This window comes from Clinocottus analis, unplaced genomic scaffold, assembly GCF_023055335.1.
Source record: "Clinocottus analis isolate CAN_PGR_092001 unplaced genomic scaffold, fCliAna1.0.p SCAF_7, whole genome shotgun sequence".
Taxonomy (NCBI): Eukaryota; Metazoa; Chordata; class Actinopteri; order Perciformes; family Cottidae; genus Clinocottus; species Clinocottus analis.
Window position 1 is genome coordinate 19867025 of NW_027176229.1, and position 17767 is coordinate 19884791.

At 41.7% G+C, this 17767-nt stretch overlaps 1 protein-coding gene across 1 annotated transcript in view; it reads left to right on the forward strand.

The window, feature by feature from the left end:
- The window catches only part of ipo11 (importin 11), a 100285-nt gene extending 83932 nt beyond the window's left edge, over positions 1 to 16353 (forward strand). Inside the window, exon 30 of the mRNA XM_068566383.1 lies at positions 14361 to 16353. Coding sequence (XP_068422484.1) covers positions 14361 to 14525 — 165 coding nt within the window. The 3' untranslated portion in view covers positions 14526 to 16353. The remainder of the gene's footprint in view (positions 1 to 14360) is intronic.
- Positions 16354 to 17767: the final 1414 nt, after the last annotated feature.

A 17767-nucleotide genomic window follows, 5' to 3' on the forward strand; every position in this document is an offset into this window, starting at 1 on the left:
CGGTAGAGCCTGTAGCTGTCAAGTGCCTTTCTCAAGGGCAGCCGTTGTTAAGGAAGGTTACGTTCATGCAAATATCATCCATTCAGCCTGAAGTTCTTAATTGGTTATGCTCGACCCTTAACACCCTCGACAAAAATGACAAAAGACTAGAGATTGAATTCTTCTCCCAGAAAGTTACATTTACTTTGTAGGGTCACATCTTAGCATAACTTCACGCCAGTCAGCCACATTACTTATGTTTTTATATTTATATATATATATATATATATATATATATATATATATATATTGTAGTCTCGCAGGTGCAGACCAATTACATAGCCCCATTTGGTGTACTCTGTTCAAATAAATCAAAACTACAATAAACAGAGTGCTCGGTTTAGTCATTTATAGCATGTGCTCAGGATGTGTAACTGATGAGTTTTTTTCTGTTCCAGACAATTACGCTAACGAGTTTTCAGAAGGGCGTCTTTCTGCCGTTGCTATTGGTACTGGTGGATACGATCGTCAAAAAAAACAACATAAAGCTCACAGTTAGAACCGTTCTTTTCAGATTTAAAGATGATAATGCTCAGTTTGAATTTTCCATCAAGAAAAATTATATATTTTTCATCTGGAGATTATGAAAGCAGCGGAAGTCGAGGTCAGACCTAAAAGTGTGCATTTCTTTGTGCCCTCTCGGTCAAGTAAGTCTTGAACCACATTTATTAATATTATATTAACGTCATATACATCATTAAGTTATGAGGTTTCTCAAATATGATTATTTGTTGTTTTACATCACTGCCAGTTCAATGGACACAAGTTAAAGACACTTTTCATTATTTTTCTCTTATTATTTAATTTCAAAAACATTTAATAAAAATTCTGAATACATTCGTTACTTGCAGCTTTGGTTAAGTATTCTCGGATGCAACGACATCATTAAGTAATGATGTACTGAAAGAACACCAGGGATAAGGTAGGCAGTGAGTCTAATATGAAGAAAAGTTCACTATGGTGCAAGAATACTTGTTGGTTTTTTGTTCTCATATAAATGAACAAGGGTTTGAATCTGAGTTACTAAGTATGAAGCAAATATTCCTCTGTGATCTAAATGGGCTTTAAGTAAAAAAGACTTTTGCTGATGGGATGGCTTTTAGAAAGAACATCCCATTAAACGTGCATGCTTTGAAATTTGAGAAGAGAAAGATAAAGAATTATACCTATTACAATGTTACCCCATGGCTGTTATTACTCAGAGTGAATAGAAAATATTTTCCAGCACTTCTTAATTAGTCGGGAAATTGTTCCCCCATTTTCATTATTTTGTGTAGATTAGCAATATGTCTGATTAAGTTCCCCTAAATGACAATTCCATTAAATGTGAATGCTTTGATGTTTAAGAAAGGAAATTATAGAAAAAGATATTTAATATTATTACCCAGTGGCTGTCGGTGCTCCGAGTAAATCAAGGAAATGCTTTTTGAAGCTGTGATAAAGTACCGATTAATCACGAAATTGTTTTTGTCATTTAAAAGTTTTTCATTATTAAATTTTAATGAACAATCAACCTGACCCCAGGGTCCTTTTTAGAGGTGTATATTTATAGGAAATGAGTTTCAGTGTGTTATCAATTCACTCCAGGCCACACAAAGCTTTGGTAATCAAGGCTTGCCATTCCTGCTTTATTATTGCCCCAGTCTCAAGCAGACCATCAGTGTCAGCATAATTTGGTTTTGTTGAATAACAGACTCTGTGACAGTGTTATTCTGCAACACAAGATATAGAGATTCTCCTTTGTGCTGCACGGCATACAGAGCGATCAAAATTAGTTTTCCTCTCTGTCGCTCCAGAGCTTTACATCCATTTGTCTATGGGAGCACTGGGAGTTGTGGGTTCCTAGAGTGTAGCAGGATTGCAAATGTGTAGTAGTTTACCCTTTTGTTTTTATTTATTAACCCAAAAAATAAGTAGAGCATGCTAATATATTACATGGACGGACTTTGATGGCCCTCAAGCCTCTCGGTTAGAAAGTGGTGAGGTGGGCATTGTGTGGCTATGTCAGCAATTCCCCTCCAGAGGGATGGGAATAATATACACAACATTTGTCGACAAAAGTGTTCATGTTCTGTTATTTCAATGGAATTACGGCCAATTGGTTTCATGTGTATTTTTTACAAGTATTGAGTATTCACTCATAGTCTGTGGCAACAAAACCGGCAGTGTGTGGGGCCAGTTCCAATCAGCTTCAAAGTGCAGTCCCCATACTACTGTAAAAGTATGCCACATCTGTAAATCTGCCTAGAGCAAGCTCGTCCTCAGTGGAGTGTCTGTGGGAGAACGGGGAGAGAGGTAACCAAGAGGCAATACGACAGCAATTCTGGTCATTTAGACGCAGTGTTGTATTTTCCAGCCGGCTCGCAGCCCAGATTATTTCTCTTCTCTTTGTGGTAACGGAGACCTTTTTCACAGCAGACATAACCGGAAAAGAACAGGTGTAATTAATATGATTAGTTATGATTAACTTGTCACAGTGAGCTATTACATTAAGGAAAGCACGCACAATACCAGGACCTTGCGTTTGCACTCATTTCTGTGTCTCTGACCACGATTAATATCCTGTTCTGTTGCACCCCTTTCGCCCTATAATGTGTGCTCATTGTTTGCACAAGGACCTCTCGTCGTTGCAGTGATTCAAACGCTTTGACAAGATATTTTCAGCGACTGCCGACTCCTCGCTTCTTAACCGCCCTGGTAGGCGTCACGAATGATCAACAACGGTCTTATTTCAGACTTGTCTTTGGATTCTTCAATCAAACATTACATCATTGATATTGTAAAGCGGCGCTCAAGACGAACGGCGTCCCAGGAGCGACATAATGTGTTCACTATCACTTAGCAACTTGACAAATGACGAACTCAACCAAGCTCCGACTTCAGTGGACCGAGGGTGTCTTTTCCTGTCGGCAAGTTAGCTTCTTTTTTTAATTTTTTATAAAGGACCGATTCAGGTTTGTATTTGTTCATTCAACAAGTTCAGCAGTGGCGTTGCAGACAAACCTGGCAGAGGTCTTTACTCTACTGAGTGCCCTTTTCTAGTTAATGTGCTAAATAATTAACACCTGTACTTTTGCGGCTCTGTTAACATGTCTGCCATGACGGTCAGAGTAGTAGAGAGCGTAGTATCATACATCATTAATGGTGCCCTGTACTTATGTAGCTGTTCCTTGCAGGCGTCTGAACAAGACTGTAACCGGCTGTTGAAGACATTAGAATGAAAAATATTCACTTCAGGCAACGCTTGACTCATCACTAACTCTGGCTGTCTTTGTGCTAAAGTTGTAGCTGTACATATCTGATGATGATGCAGCCAAAAGTGGGCTTAGTATTTCCACCTGTCAACTCATTGGATTTATCGGGAGGTAACCATTGTTGTTGTTCTAGTAAGGAGAACCGTTGATCTTTGGTCTGAGATTTCATGGTTGTTAAATTGATTTAAATGCATCTTAATTTCCAGCGTGAAGCTTATTCATTCTGAACGTCACTCATTAGTCAGTTTAGATTTATTGCTGAGAGAGCTGGAAAATCTAACCGAGCAACCAAGACCACATGCCTGTGGATACTATTGCATTGTTTAGTTGCTTGTTGAGGACGGTACCAAATGTGTAAGTGATGAAAATAAGTTTGAAGAACTCGCATGCAGTTGACTTTTTTTGTTTACATTTCAGAAGTCAAAGTAACACCCCTCAGACTTATCTTGTTTGTGTTGGTTCCTCTTCAGATTCTCATGCATTAAATCCTATTCATTACATTTACTTTATTCAGTCTGTGTTATGACTAAAGATTTGTTCATTTTTGAGCCAGGGACTTGCACACATTCTCTATCTGACATGAAGTGTTTGTGGAATACTCAATACAATGCGTTTCTGAAATGGAAATAAACACATTTTGTATTAATAGGAAATTACTGTATCCTAGAGCTTTAAGCTATATCATTTATGATCAATGATGATTACAATACCTCTTAATTATGTGTGCATATGTTTCTTTTTGTCTCAGTATTCATTGAAAAAAACTTTTCAAAATGCAGATATTGAATGATGATAAAACGTGATTGTGATTTTTATTTCCAATCCTATTGTTTAAATCCACGTTCGCGACTTAGCGTTCATCTTCTCCCCTGAATTTGTTGGCACTTTGCAACTGTCCTTTACTTGTTACCTCAAACATCTGTTGAAATTAATTAATTCTTCAAATCACTGATGATGCCACTGAGAGCATTATTAGATTTTCAATGATTTCAATTAAAAAATTCAGTTAATTAATGGAAACAGCGAGGCAACCTTTTCATTAAGCTTGATTTGGTTGAACTTTTATATGCACTACATGTCCCAAAATTCTTATTTTGATACTAAATGATCAAATGAATCATGCATTGCATGATTAAGTACTATTGAAATAAAGTCAAACATCTGCTGTCAAGTCGCTTTGGGCTGTAGAAATCCTTTGCAAAAATGATTAATGTTTCAAATGTTTCTGTCCTCTAAAAGCCCTGCAAGTGGGCAACCCAGGTGGTGATGTCAAAGTAAAAAGGTTAGCAAAACTTAAAATCCCACGGCCAACACGACCCCATGGCTGGAAATAAAAAGCGTTTCCACAGAAGTATAAATTAGGCTTGAATCGTGTTACTGCCAATGAAGACCCAACATTTCTGCTTTTGCTGCTGATTTCAAATCAAAACCTCGAAATAACGTTAGAAAATAGGACTTTTGTTGTGAAAAGTTTATATGAACGTGTTAAAGCAAAAATAAAGGGGACTTTTAAAGTAAATATATCCATCGTTTGATAAACTGCTCAATTGACCACGAATTAGATCCCATCACTCTCCGATATCAACCAAGTTGTATTCACATCCGATCACGAACGTCGCATTGATAAGACAGGTGTAGCTACATCCTGGTTATGACATTTCAAAAGGCGCCGCACTGCAGGCATTTCTTACTGCATCCTTCCTCCACTCGTGAGCTTTACCAATGCAGGAATTTGGTCTTTCTGGCTGCCAGATGGCGCAGCAGATTTCAGACAGGATGCTGCATACCACAGTTTGACCCGACTTGTCGCTCAAAGCCCCAGTTTCAAGAGTCCTCCGAGTCGAGGACAATCCATCAGAGCGCCGTGAAGGTTCTCGCTGACGAGGCAAAAAATTGTCCAGATTTATTCAAAGGTTTTTATTTATTACAAACAATCAGGCCCATCCATCGTGTTCTTACATTATAGCACAGCCTCAATTTGATTGGATTTTGATCGAATTGCTGGGGAAATTATTCCAAGCCCAGTGGTTTCAAAGGATGATGGAAGTGAGGACCCGCTTTTTTCTTCTTCTTGACAGTATGTTGGCACCCACTTAACCCGTATACACTGGTAAACAAATGCCTTTACGATCCTGACAAACATATATGTTCGTCTCAGGGGTCCTATGTTAACCACATCGTAGGATTAGGACAGCCACTTTTCCCGCACGACGCTCGCATACCTCACAGCTTCTTCAGAAACGCTGTCGACCTCCTAGCAGCCTCCCTCAGGTCCATACTGTCCTTGCTCACTTAGGGCGCTCGCTGTCGGCAGATTTACGGCTCTTCCATGTCGTCGTCCCCCGCACACACACATTTCTTTTTACTGTGCACATGCATCTGCAGACTTCTACACTTGGAGGCATGTGTTTAGTAATATACATCCTTATGCTAGAGAGGCTAAAGGGCTCTTGCATATACGCCCTCTAGTGTAATGCTAATTAGGGTATTACAATTTGTGCCGCCTCATTTAGTGGGGAAATTACTGCAATCAAGTTCTAATCCTCCCGCTAAATCAGGAGGCCGTGAACAAACGAATCCTCAGAAAAGGAAAGGGTTGTGTTTTAGGGGACATTCTCTCTCTCTCTCTCTCTCCTTCCTTCCTTCCTTTCTTTCTTTTCCGGCCCTTGTTTCTCCGACTGGTCCTCTGACCTCCCCTGTCTTAAACTTTTTAAATTCCGCTTTTTGCTTTTCTTGATGACTATTTAATGGCGCTGTCTTTTTTTTCCGGACGGTTGATCAATCTTTGTCCCTGAATATAATAACGAAATGATGAATGTACATGACCTTATCTCTCAGCTCACTGTTCTTGTCTCACTCTGTTCGGTTTTCGTTCTTTTCTTCTTCTTTTTTTCCCGTCAGTGCAGCTGAAGGACCCTCTCGTTACATTGAAGGTCTTCACATCCGCAACGGCGTGTCTTTCAACTCGAAACTACCACAACAAATGAAACGTTGTCGAATCTGAACTTCTTGCCTCGCATTGCTATTACCGTCTAGTAAAGAGCGCGGTTGGTAGCTTTGGGTGTTTTGACAGCCGGTCGACAGAACACAGAGTTAGCCTGCTGTGTGATTGCCTGTTCTGTGTTTCAGTGTAAGCAATCACAAATTCTAGGCGTTCGCGGTATATCATTCTTCTTTTTTTAACACTACAAGCATAAAAATTGTGATTTGGTTACATATTTTGTTAGCATGGTATTGTGCTGTCATCTGACAGTGAACACCTTGGACACCTATACTGTGGATATATTTTTGTGTCATTTTTGCAGCAAAGCAAAGGTATTTGGGAATTTTTGGAAAAAATTGAAGAAAAGCTCACTTAGGGTGGAAAACGCTGCTTTCATTTGAGGACAAAACTAAAGGCAACATTTACCACCAGCTGAACATCTTGTTCACCAGCAGCCACCGTTGACAAGCATAGCATTTCCCATTTTCTGACTAAATTTGACAGAACCCCGTGCTTGTTGCTGCAGTTTTCGCCCTAAAGTTAGTGTTTGGGTAAGGTCCCCACAACTGATTACGGCTAACACCCCTCACATGTAAACCTCTTCCCCGTGTCCAGACGTGCTAAGCTATCGATTGGGCCTTAACACAGTTATTAAAGGTCCTGACGGTATTGATCAGACTGGGTCTTGCATCAACACGTTAAAGCTGATAACACACATATTTTTGCTGTCTTTGTCCACCTGTTGTTTTTGTGCCAACAGCGACAGTGGTATGCCCAAAGGCACACGTCTGTCTGTCCGCTCCGCCCTCAAAAATGTATCCTTTATTATTGAAATTTACAGGATTATTATCGCAGCATAGGGTAAAGTGCAAACAAGAGACAAAGTAAAAAAAAAGAAGAAAGAAACAAGATCAAAACAAGTTTTATAAATAACCAAATAAGCAAGACAAACTCATGTAAAACAGTAAAGACAGTAACACAAATATTATATATACAGACAGAATAACTATTATTGCACAGGTTCTAAGTGTTTTGTGGTCGACCGCTGAGATCTCAGCTGGTTGTGCAGCCTGATAGCAGCAGGAAGGAAGGACCTGCGTTATCTCTCCTTCACACAGCAGGTGGCTGAAGGAGCTGTAAAGAGCTGCATCCTCTATCCCACCACTTCCATCGTATCCAGTGGACACCCCATCACGCACACACACACACACACACGCACGCGCGCGCACAGACACACACACACACTGCATGAACAAGATATCTCTAAGTGTCTGGAGTGACGTCCATGTTCTGGCCTCAAGAATTAGCATATTAGCTTTCGGTGTCACAAAACGTGTTTTTGGTCAAAACTCAATAATTCATATACTAATTATGACAATTCATCACTAATGTCTAATAGGATACATTGACAAAGTGTTTTTTTTTTTTTTTTGTTGGCACAGACATCAGAGACATACAATCAGGAAGCTCTAATTCCAGTTTTTTTAAATAATAAAACACACATTCTTGTTAAACAGCCTAAAGTAACCACAGCAATTTACTCACTCACACACACACACACACACTTCTGTCTGTCTAGCCAAATTAGTTTACATAGCAATCATATAAATGATCACAGACTAAGAAATGTTAATCTCAGTTATAATTGGGGCAATTTAGAAGCCCTGTAACGCACTTCTGACATTACCGGTGCTCATTGCAATTAAAGAAAACAGATTAATTATTGAGATTAAGATCACTTTATGTGGCTTGGTATCACACAGCCAGCGCGAACGGTTGTAAAATGTCATCTACGAGTCTTGAGAAGCTTTGTCTAGTCTGATGAAAGGACCCCAGTAATGTTCATCAAGATGACCTCAGGTCTGCCTGAAAGACATAACTTGTGTATATGTATATATTTTTTTTTTTTTAAAACTGCATTTTGATAGCTGGTATGTGCAGGAGTTGGAGGAGGAGAAGCTTGAGGTAATTGGATTAGAGTCAGACTGGGATATCCAGCAGGCCCTTTCCCACCAGGCCAGTGCATCTCTGCCAACACATTCACACATATAGAGACTTTCACTCCCATGCATAATATCCATTAGCCACGCTCTCACATATGCTCCCATCAAAACTGGCACACACGCAAACAACCAATCCTTTGCCGCCCTTATTCTTTGACGTTCATAATCAGTCAGTCACGCCTCTTAAGTTCTACTCAAATATTACCGCAAATGTTTAAGTTGGAGTGGCTTTAGAGGGAACATAAAGGATGAGGTCAAGAAATCCCACGAATAGAGCAAAACGAGCATTTTGTCCATCTCTCAACTTCCTGTCTCTCTCTGGCATGCACTCCCAAACTCATTAATTCCCGCTGAACATATACATCTTTAATTACTGTTTACGAGCATGCACTTAAAAAAAAAAAAATCATTGCCTCAGTGCTCTGCAAACGTTGCTCAAACAGGAGTACATAGTACCCTCGTTAGAAACTATTTTCACCACCGAATTTATTGCTCTCATGAGTATTCACAGCGGGAGGATGGAATCGACTCAAAATGAGTCTGTATTCACGGTTTTTAAAGGAACTGCTCGCCCAGTACACCAAGAGACGAACAAGCTGTATCAGGCTTTGGATACACAGACGATACTTTATTTAGGATTACTCAACGGGCGTAATTAATGACATTAATTGAGGCTCCGCTCAATTGTAGTTGTCTGTTGAACACAAACGTCTGTACAGTGTCAATACTAATTAGAATCTGTGCTTAATGGGTATTTTACATGAGGTAAAAATGGCCACAGTTGTGGGGGAAGAGCATCATCGTTATTTTTATAATCATTCTCATAATTACTGTTTTTTTCCTCCTCTTATGCCGATCTCGCCCACTTCCCTACTTTGTGTTCTCTGTTTTATTTTTTTCCTCTCCGCTCATGAAAAAAAAAAACCGACAAAACCGTGTCCACTGTCTCTTTCTTCTGTTCATCCTGCCTCTCGTTTATCTTCCACTCTCTCCAAGGCATGAGGACCGGTGGTTCTTTATCAGGGAGCTGCAGCAGGGGGCATGGTCCTCTCCTTCTGTCCTTTCCTCTCATCACCGCTCCAAATCTGTTCTTCCTCAAGCCTCCACCGGCCTCATCTCCCCTTCCCCAGCTTTTTTTTTGCCTCGACAGGAATATTTAGTCTGTGCGCCATCGGATTGGCTGTGCTCTCATACTTCATGCAGATTGCTTTTGTCCTTCAATCCATCGCTCATCTCTTTTTTCCTTCCCTCCCCCTCCTCCCTCTCTTGTTTTCACTCAACTTAGTATGTTGCTTATTGCACCTTACTTCTCCATCCGTCTTCCTGTTGCCTTTTATCTTTTCCTCTTTCATCCAAACGCCCTTCATTACTCTCCTATTTCATCTTCCTGCCAATCCGAAACTTTAAATGTAAATCTGTTACTTCTCTGGTGTAGAACTTTTCTGCATGGCGCATGTCATCATTCCTTTAGGCTGTTGGTTAGTTGATTGTTTTGAAACACCGAGGGCACTTTTTACAAAATAGACCTTCTTGCCAGTCCCGTTCTCTGCTCGCATTTGATTGGCGCTATGTGTGTATATGTTTCAGAAAATCATTTTACAAATAAAACATTTACACTTGTTGCACATGTTATGCATCAATTTGGCCTTTAACCAAAAGCTTGGGATAGACATCAAGACGTTTTCCTTCAAGGTGCAAATACACCTCCACTGAGTAAAAGCAAAGAAAACACCGCCGCGCTTCTCGGCATGTGCTGAAGCACCGCTGTAGTACGAGAAGGTTGGTCTTTGAAGGTTTTGACAGACACGGATGCAACGTGGCTGGTTGTCAGACGCACACAGACTGAGACGATATTTCAATAACTGAACAAACGATCAGTCTTCACACTCGAACGGAGAAGAAAAAAAAGAAGTCCTCTACCGTTTTCAATCAGCCCTTTATTGTCTTTATATAACCGTGGAGACGCTAATGTCTTGAACAATAATGAAGCGTTGTGTCATTTTTGACCACTTGGGAGCAGCTTTGCAAGTCTAGGCGCCGGCGCCGAGGGGCCCGTCGATGATGTGTCATAAATTAGCTGATGAAATTAAGATCTGCCAGCAGAGTTAATGCTCTGAACCCCACGCTGTCAGCTTCCCCCTCGCACAATACAGTTCTTTGTTTACACTTCAGCACATCACACAGCCCCACAGCTCGTTACATCACGCCGACGTCGGCGTACACGCTCACGCACAAACACGCTCGCGTACTGTATTTGTGTGCTTGCGGTTCGGCATCAGGCACCCCGGGGTACGAGATAAAGGCTGGGAAAGTGCAGGTTGTTGCATCATTAACTCCAGTTAGCAATTGCCTGCCCGACTTAGTTTCCTTTAATGTCCTCTGCTACAAGCGCGCTTTGCCTCTGAATAGAGCAGCCCGCTGTGGTGACAAAACCAGGTTGGCAGGTTAAGAAAATAACGATTTGCAATGAGCCCACTCGTGTTAATTCTGTAACTTTAATCCCAGATTACCTGATGCAACAGTAAGAGTACGTAGCAGATTTTGAATGCGACTGTGTTTGCCTTTTGTGTGGCCCTGTCGGAGCAACAATCATTTATGGGTTGTTGGCGCACAATTTTTCTGCTGTTTCTAAGGTCAAAAATAAACTTTCAATCTCAACTCAACTTCCAAACACTAGGATTAGATTGGTTAACTCATCAAAAACGCGTGCGTTTGTGTGGTCGTGGGAGATTTTCAACAGCGCTGGTGTTTTTACCGTGATGGCACAGGACTCTTTACCTTGTTTTTCTCTAGGAAAAGAGCAGCAATAGTCCAAAAATTGCATTAAAGATGAGGGCTTTCACAGGCCCCGTCATTTCATCTGCCTCCTCTTCCTCCTCCTCCTCCTCTTCCGTCCTGAACAATGGGGGTTGCAGCTGCCCGCTCTCACGACGTCCCACGTCACCTGGTTCGATAGCCGCCCTCGCTGCGTTCTCTGCGTCTACGTCATCGTGCCGCTTCCCGGCAACCCCCTTTTCCTCCCGCCCGACAACACTCCCTTCCCTTGTTGCGTTCGCCGTCCTTCGTCACCACTTTCTTCACTTTTCCTTTTCAACTTTATTCCGCTCTGCTTTGCGATCACATCCTCACCTTCTCTTGCCTCTCGCCTCCTTTGTTCTCTGCTGTTTGTTCTTTTCTCATCTCTGCCTCTGTTCTGCCCCGAGGGGATGACACTGGATCATGCTTATTGTTCTTATTGGTAGCTTCCACCCCTCAGATTTGTTTGTATGGGAGGTTTTGTGCGCAGCACAGCAGTTGTCTGGCTTCGTATATTGCTCTTCATCCCGGCGCTATGTTGTCGGCTATCTCAAACATTCTGCCTTTTTAAACTCATGTCTCCTCACAGCACCTGTTCACACTCTGCTGCTTCTCTCTGTTGAACGGTCTCTTCATCTGTTGCATATTCATCTTGCATCATTATTTATTCATAATTATCCTTTTCAATGTACACAACATTTTCAAACATCCTGGAAGGGTTCATCCACACATTTCGTTTACACCTTTGTTTTAATACCTACACACCATACTTACAGCTGACTAGTTTCACCACTAAACAGGAACTTATATCTGTTACTATTGGGATTAATGTGGATGTGTATTATTCCTGTTTTTCTTTGTCAGATTAGATATTTAAGAGGATAAAAACCTTTTTATCCTCCTTAAATATACAAAACCTTTTCATTTTTTTTGGCCTCACACACATCAATTGTTGGTGCTTTGGTTACACACACACACAACCTGCAGGTCCATGTGCATAATTTAATAACTTAATTATGCAGGTTAGACGACAGCGTTTCCATTACGCAACTCTCCAAGAGCCACTCTACACTAGTTTGATTGCACCGTAATGACAAAGAAACAAATTAGCATGACAAGTATTCCCCCCCAGTGGCTGGCTTAACGCCGGGAGTTATCGTTACAGTAGTCGTGAGTAAGAGTGCACAAGCTTGCCCAAATGTCAAGTGTGCTTATGCTAGATTATAAAGATTAAGTCACGAAGGCTGTTCACGCTGAAGCGGCTGGAGGAGGGGGGTCGAATTTAATGGTAATAATTAATCCCGCTGGGAAATCAAAGCTTGTGAGAGCTGGAACCATACTTTAGGTGCACAAATACACACATATATGATGCAAATATCACTTTAAGAGCACTTAAAGGTTCATGACGTGTATAGTACAGCAAGTACCATTTGAATTATTTAAAAATAAAAGCATAGAATTGGCCTTTTAATTGATCTCGGCCAGTGGTTTTGATTGCGTAATGGTGTTCACGGTGCGCTCTTATGATTTACTTCCAGGCGCTCAAACCTTTCCGTGGTGTTGTTTTCCCCTCCCTTTGCTTCAATCCACAAAAAAAAAAGCATTTTCCATTTTCCACAGCTATGTGTCTGCTCTAGTAAGCTATCCAACTCTTTTTTTTCCTCCTTCTTCCATTGTGAGGGATTAGTTTTCCAGCGCTGTCGTCTGCGTAAGATGAACGGCAGCGGCCACATATACTGAATCATTTTCTTTAGGTTTGTGTTTGATGCGTCTGTCCAAGTTAAAAATGGTAGCATGTCTTGAGTTGCTATTTCCTTCCCTTTTTGTCAAAAGTAACTCTGAAACAGTGTGAGGGCGTCCTCTGCAAATGCTTTTGCAAGTACAGTACGTTGTGATTCCAGTGTGAGCAGAAACGGAGGGAATTAAGAACGACTTGTGTTTACCTTTTTCATGACGCAGTCTAAAGTACATCAGTTGTATTATTGTTGCTTAGACAGAGCACCTCTCTATGGATATGGCATCTTTTACATGTCTGTTTTAGTAATTTAGTTTTTTTATATATATTTAAATACCTTGGATTTATGTTGTGCATTGTCACAAACCCCACACGGGTATGCAGTTATGCTCCAGACTTCACACTTTACTTCTTAATCCGTGGTATTTAATACCACGGTGCAGAACAAAGCGGTTTAAAGCCAGCTTTGTTCCAGCAGCCATCACACAGGTGAACAAATTAGAATTATAACAGCACTGATCTGGAGCTTTGAGCACTTTTTATCATGTTTGTCTGGTTGTCTGTTTGTGGTGATGATGTAGGTCGAGATGGAGGCCTTGTTTTTCTACTGTTTTCTACTACCGCAAACCAAGTCTTCCTACGGGTACTAATAAAGTGCTTTCACACTAGCACCTCCGCCAAAGGCGGTGTCAGTATCTTCTCACCCTCATGTCAGTTGACCCACTGGTATGAAATGTAAGATCTTGCTGGGACGGCAACAATCAGTGGCGAAACCAAAATAAAACTCCACTTGACGGCAGACCAGAGTTTGCAAAACTCGACAGCCTGCGGCAAAGAGTCTGTCCCAGATTGAGAGGAGAATAACTCCACAGCTGCCATGCAAAGTGCTACTGAGAGGAGCCAGAACCAGACTGTGAAGCGTGGTATGGAGAGCACACTCGGGCTCTTATCCCCCGCAAAATCAAACCTGCAACGCCGACAGAACAATCATGTTAAAAGCCCACACTGACCCAGCAAAAAAAAAAAAAAAAAAGATTTGAATCCCTTTACAGAATGTTCCAACTTCTGCAACAAAAGCACGAGAGACAAAAGGAAATCCCCAAATCCAGATCTGCTACAACAGTGCAGACTTGCAAGAAGAACCTTTAATTGCTGCCGAATATTCAACCTTCTGTGTATTGACTCAGGAGAGAGGCGGAGACGGTCAAAAGAAAATGTGCAGCATGTGTCTTTCAAGACAGGATGTTGCTTGAAACGTGTTTTATTCAGGCTTTTTTTTTTTTTTTTGTAAGAAAAAAACACCAAGAGGCGGAGAAAACAGTGAGAGACAAGCCAGCAAAATATCATATATATATAAGGTATGGAAGAAAGCGTGTGTGTTTGTGTGTGCATCTCCAAAAGGTACAAAGTATAGATGAGGGCAGGTTTACATGTATGTGCGTGGGTTATTTAGACAAAACGCCCAAATATATGTCATTTGGAAGTCGACCCAAACACTTGTCTTGAATGCACTTTGTCCTAACGGCTCCATTTCCTGTGTCCCGCTGCAGTTGGCCCTGGAGGACCCGGTGCACAGCGTGTCCCTGCAGCAGTTTGTGTACGAGAAGCTGAAGGCGCAGCAGACCATGATGGGGGACCAGAACTTCGGGGTCCTGATGGAGACCGTGGACACGGAGCTCGTCAGACAGCTCCAGGAGTTCCTCAAAGGCCTCTGAATCGCATCGAAATCCTTCTCCACGTTTCACAAACATCTGGCCGACGCTCTCCCACCCACCAATTTTTTTTTCCAGAAATGTCCCCGAAAAAAAAGAGGCTAGTAATCGGCCCGGCGGTGTGGACTTCTAATCCAACCCTCCCCCCAACCTCCACCCCAGGCGTGGGCCTCATCTATATTCAGCACTGGCCTCGTCCAATGTCCTCAGCTAACACGCGCCTCCCTTACTCCATTTTCTGGATTCCTTTACATCCTTTTTCTTTTTTTTTTAAATCAAAGTGGAGCCTATGTGGGTTCTGTCAACGTACCTCCACCCACACTAAAGCATCACCACACAAGAGCTTCCACTCAGTTCTGTTTTCCTCTCTTTCTTTGGTTTTAAGTTGGAAGGGGTAGGACGTACGATGGATGGAAACACACGTTTGGGGGGTTTGAGGAGCAGACGGGAAATAATCACCTGCAGGTGCCAGAGCAGGATCCTCTGACTATTTTCTACGGATAAATGTACAGATTGTAGCAGAAATGTAGGAGAAACCGTACCGAAAGGACCTAAAGACGTGTTTTACAGAATGTATTCTTAAAGAGAGGAGAGAAAAAAAAAAGAAATGTCATTTTGTATGTGTGTAAAGTATGGATGATATTCTGCATGGTGATATTTTACCTTTTAGTTTGTTTTTACTTTGTGTTAAATTCTCTTCCGGTTAAAAGAAAAAGAAGTAAAGAGAGATAATTTTGTCATAAGCAGAGTTGAAGTAACACTGAGAGAAGTTTTTCTTTGGTTTTGAGGGTTAGAGGGATGCTAGTTTTGACTGTAAAATGGGTGATTTTTAAAACGGTTGATTTGTACGAGTGCTGAACCTCATTACTATGTATATACATGATGCTGCTAACTGATGGTGTGTCGGGCGCACTTTAATAACCAAAAACTGTTTCACCTGTTTTCATCATCATCATCTTCTTCACGTAGGTCTAGAAAAACAAGCCTCGGATCGTGACCCCGTTGCCATATGTCATGTCTCAGTGCTAACTTCTACAAAATGCTGTCCGACATCAAAACGTAACAATTAGGTTTTGTCTTTAAAACATTTCATTTGACAGGATCTCGTGAAGTCGGACCTCAGTGGCTGTTAAAAGAAGTCCTGTTAGCCGCTGTGGCTTTGAGCCAACAGGCATAACGTCGCTGTGCCGCCGCACTGCCGTCTTTTGTTTCTTCTTCTTCTGATTTGACCGATCATTGATGACATAAAAGTGGAAGAGAGGCGGCTTCACTAGATTTGAATTCACAGCAGAGCTGTTTTTTTGTTTGTTTTTTCAGGAGGTTTGTAGTGGCAGGTGGACATGTTTCATGCGAGATCTAAAAATTGGGTTTAAAAAATATATATCTATTGTTGTATTTTGAAATTTCTTAAAGAGAAAAAAAAAAAAAAGATTAACTTTTGTGTCTTCCTGCCTTTTTAATAGCCTTTTCTTCTGGGATTCATTGATGAATATACTTTTATTTTCTCTCATCAGGGTGGGTCCAGCTCCCTGTGAGGGAGATAATCCCGACTCTCTCTCCTCTGACACTGTGATAGAGTTGAGCAGCAGTCAGAATTACAGCCTTACGCTTTCAGCCTTACCTGTCTTTAAAACTCAAACGAGCTTTCTTACTATTCTCTTACTTTCTTGACTCGTTAAACAGTAGATGATTCCTGTGCTCTTATTTGGTTTTGTTTTTAAAGACCGCAATTATGAAGGTCTAACGCAAAGTACAGTAGAGAGATGCCATCAGGTTGGTTATGCTTTGATGAGAAATGATCCTTGTTGCTTTTTCCAAAGCATTTAATAAAATGCAGTAATCAGCTAAAATATGATACTGTGTATTTCCATTACTTAAGCATGCAACTACAAACCCCTGACCCTTAATACTTGAAGACGGACTCGTTCCCTCATTGCTTCACCACCGAGAGCTGAACTTTGAAAGCAGAGGAAAGCGGAAGCGCGTTATCGCGCCATGCTGCCGGGCGTGCACGCCGTTTACTCGACACGCCAAGCAGTTGGGGAGGAAGCTCAGAAAAAGAGGATGCAGGAGGTTAGATAATACGGGGACGACCATCGGAGAGTAAAAAAAGCCGGCCACCCCAAAGGAAAGCTGAAGAGGTAACCAGAGTGATTACAGCTCGTCCTCCAGGGGAATCATAAACGCGTCCGCCAAATGGTAGGAAGGTTCTCGGGGAACCGTACGTAAGTGTCAAACTCGCGGTGGCACTCGAGGGACCGCCAAAGCAATCGGGATCCGCACCGAGCGTGGAATGTCGTCCCTAAATTGCAATCGCATCGATGGTCGTTGAGATATTTCAAAAGTCAAACCACTTCTTTCCTATAGTGGACCGTCTTAGTTTATTTACAGAGAATTAATCTTATTTCCATCAAAGATATTGGCCCACTCATTCAGGGACTTCAGGGACTTTGCTAATAACATAAGCAACTATTGGATACTACACAGTAAAGATTAATGTATTCTACAAAAGATAACTTTTCACTTATGACAGAACAAAAGTGGAAAATTGCTTTCTTCGTACATTGCATCGCTCTGGGAATTCTGCAAATGCTGCAGAATCAGCAAAATGTCGCAGTAATAAACAAGTGAGTAAGAAACTTGTTGTTTTTTAACATAGTTTAATAGCTTTTGTACCGGCAATGCCGCTCTGTTCCTGCTGGCTCCTCCAAGCGAATTCATCGGCTCAAACGGGCGACTGACAAACTGCCAACCCCGGCGCAAGGACAAGAAAACAAAGGTGTCCGTGGTCAGCATCGACCCATTCCTCTTAAGTGCTGGAGAATAAATGAACTTCAGGCAACCGGTCACTCGAGTGGTTTATAGAGTGCAAAGAGACGATTAAGGATTCTTCACTTCCCACCATGCTTTTTCTTCCTCCCTCAACACCATTAATCCAAGGGACTCGGCCATTCATCTTTCATCCTCGCTCCTATTGCACGTACTACCAGCGCTGCCCTTTAGAGACAGATAAGAGCCACAGGTGGACTATCGACCACGCTTTGTGTTAATTATCCTGTGGGAAGCATGACGGAGGAGAGCGGGAGGATTACCTCTAATCTATGACTCGCATTCTTCGTCGGTCCAGTTCCCCACTTCAAAGCCGTGGTTTTTCACAGCGCCGTGTTCCTAATTCCCCAAAAAAAAAACGTTGGTGAAGTGTCGATTCTCTTATCGACGCACCTGTCGATGCATTTCACAGGATG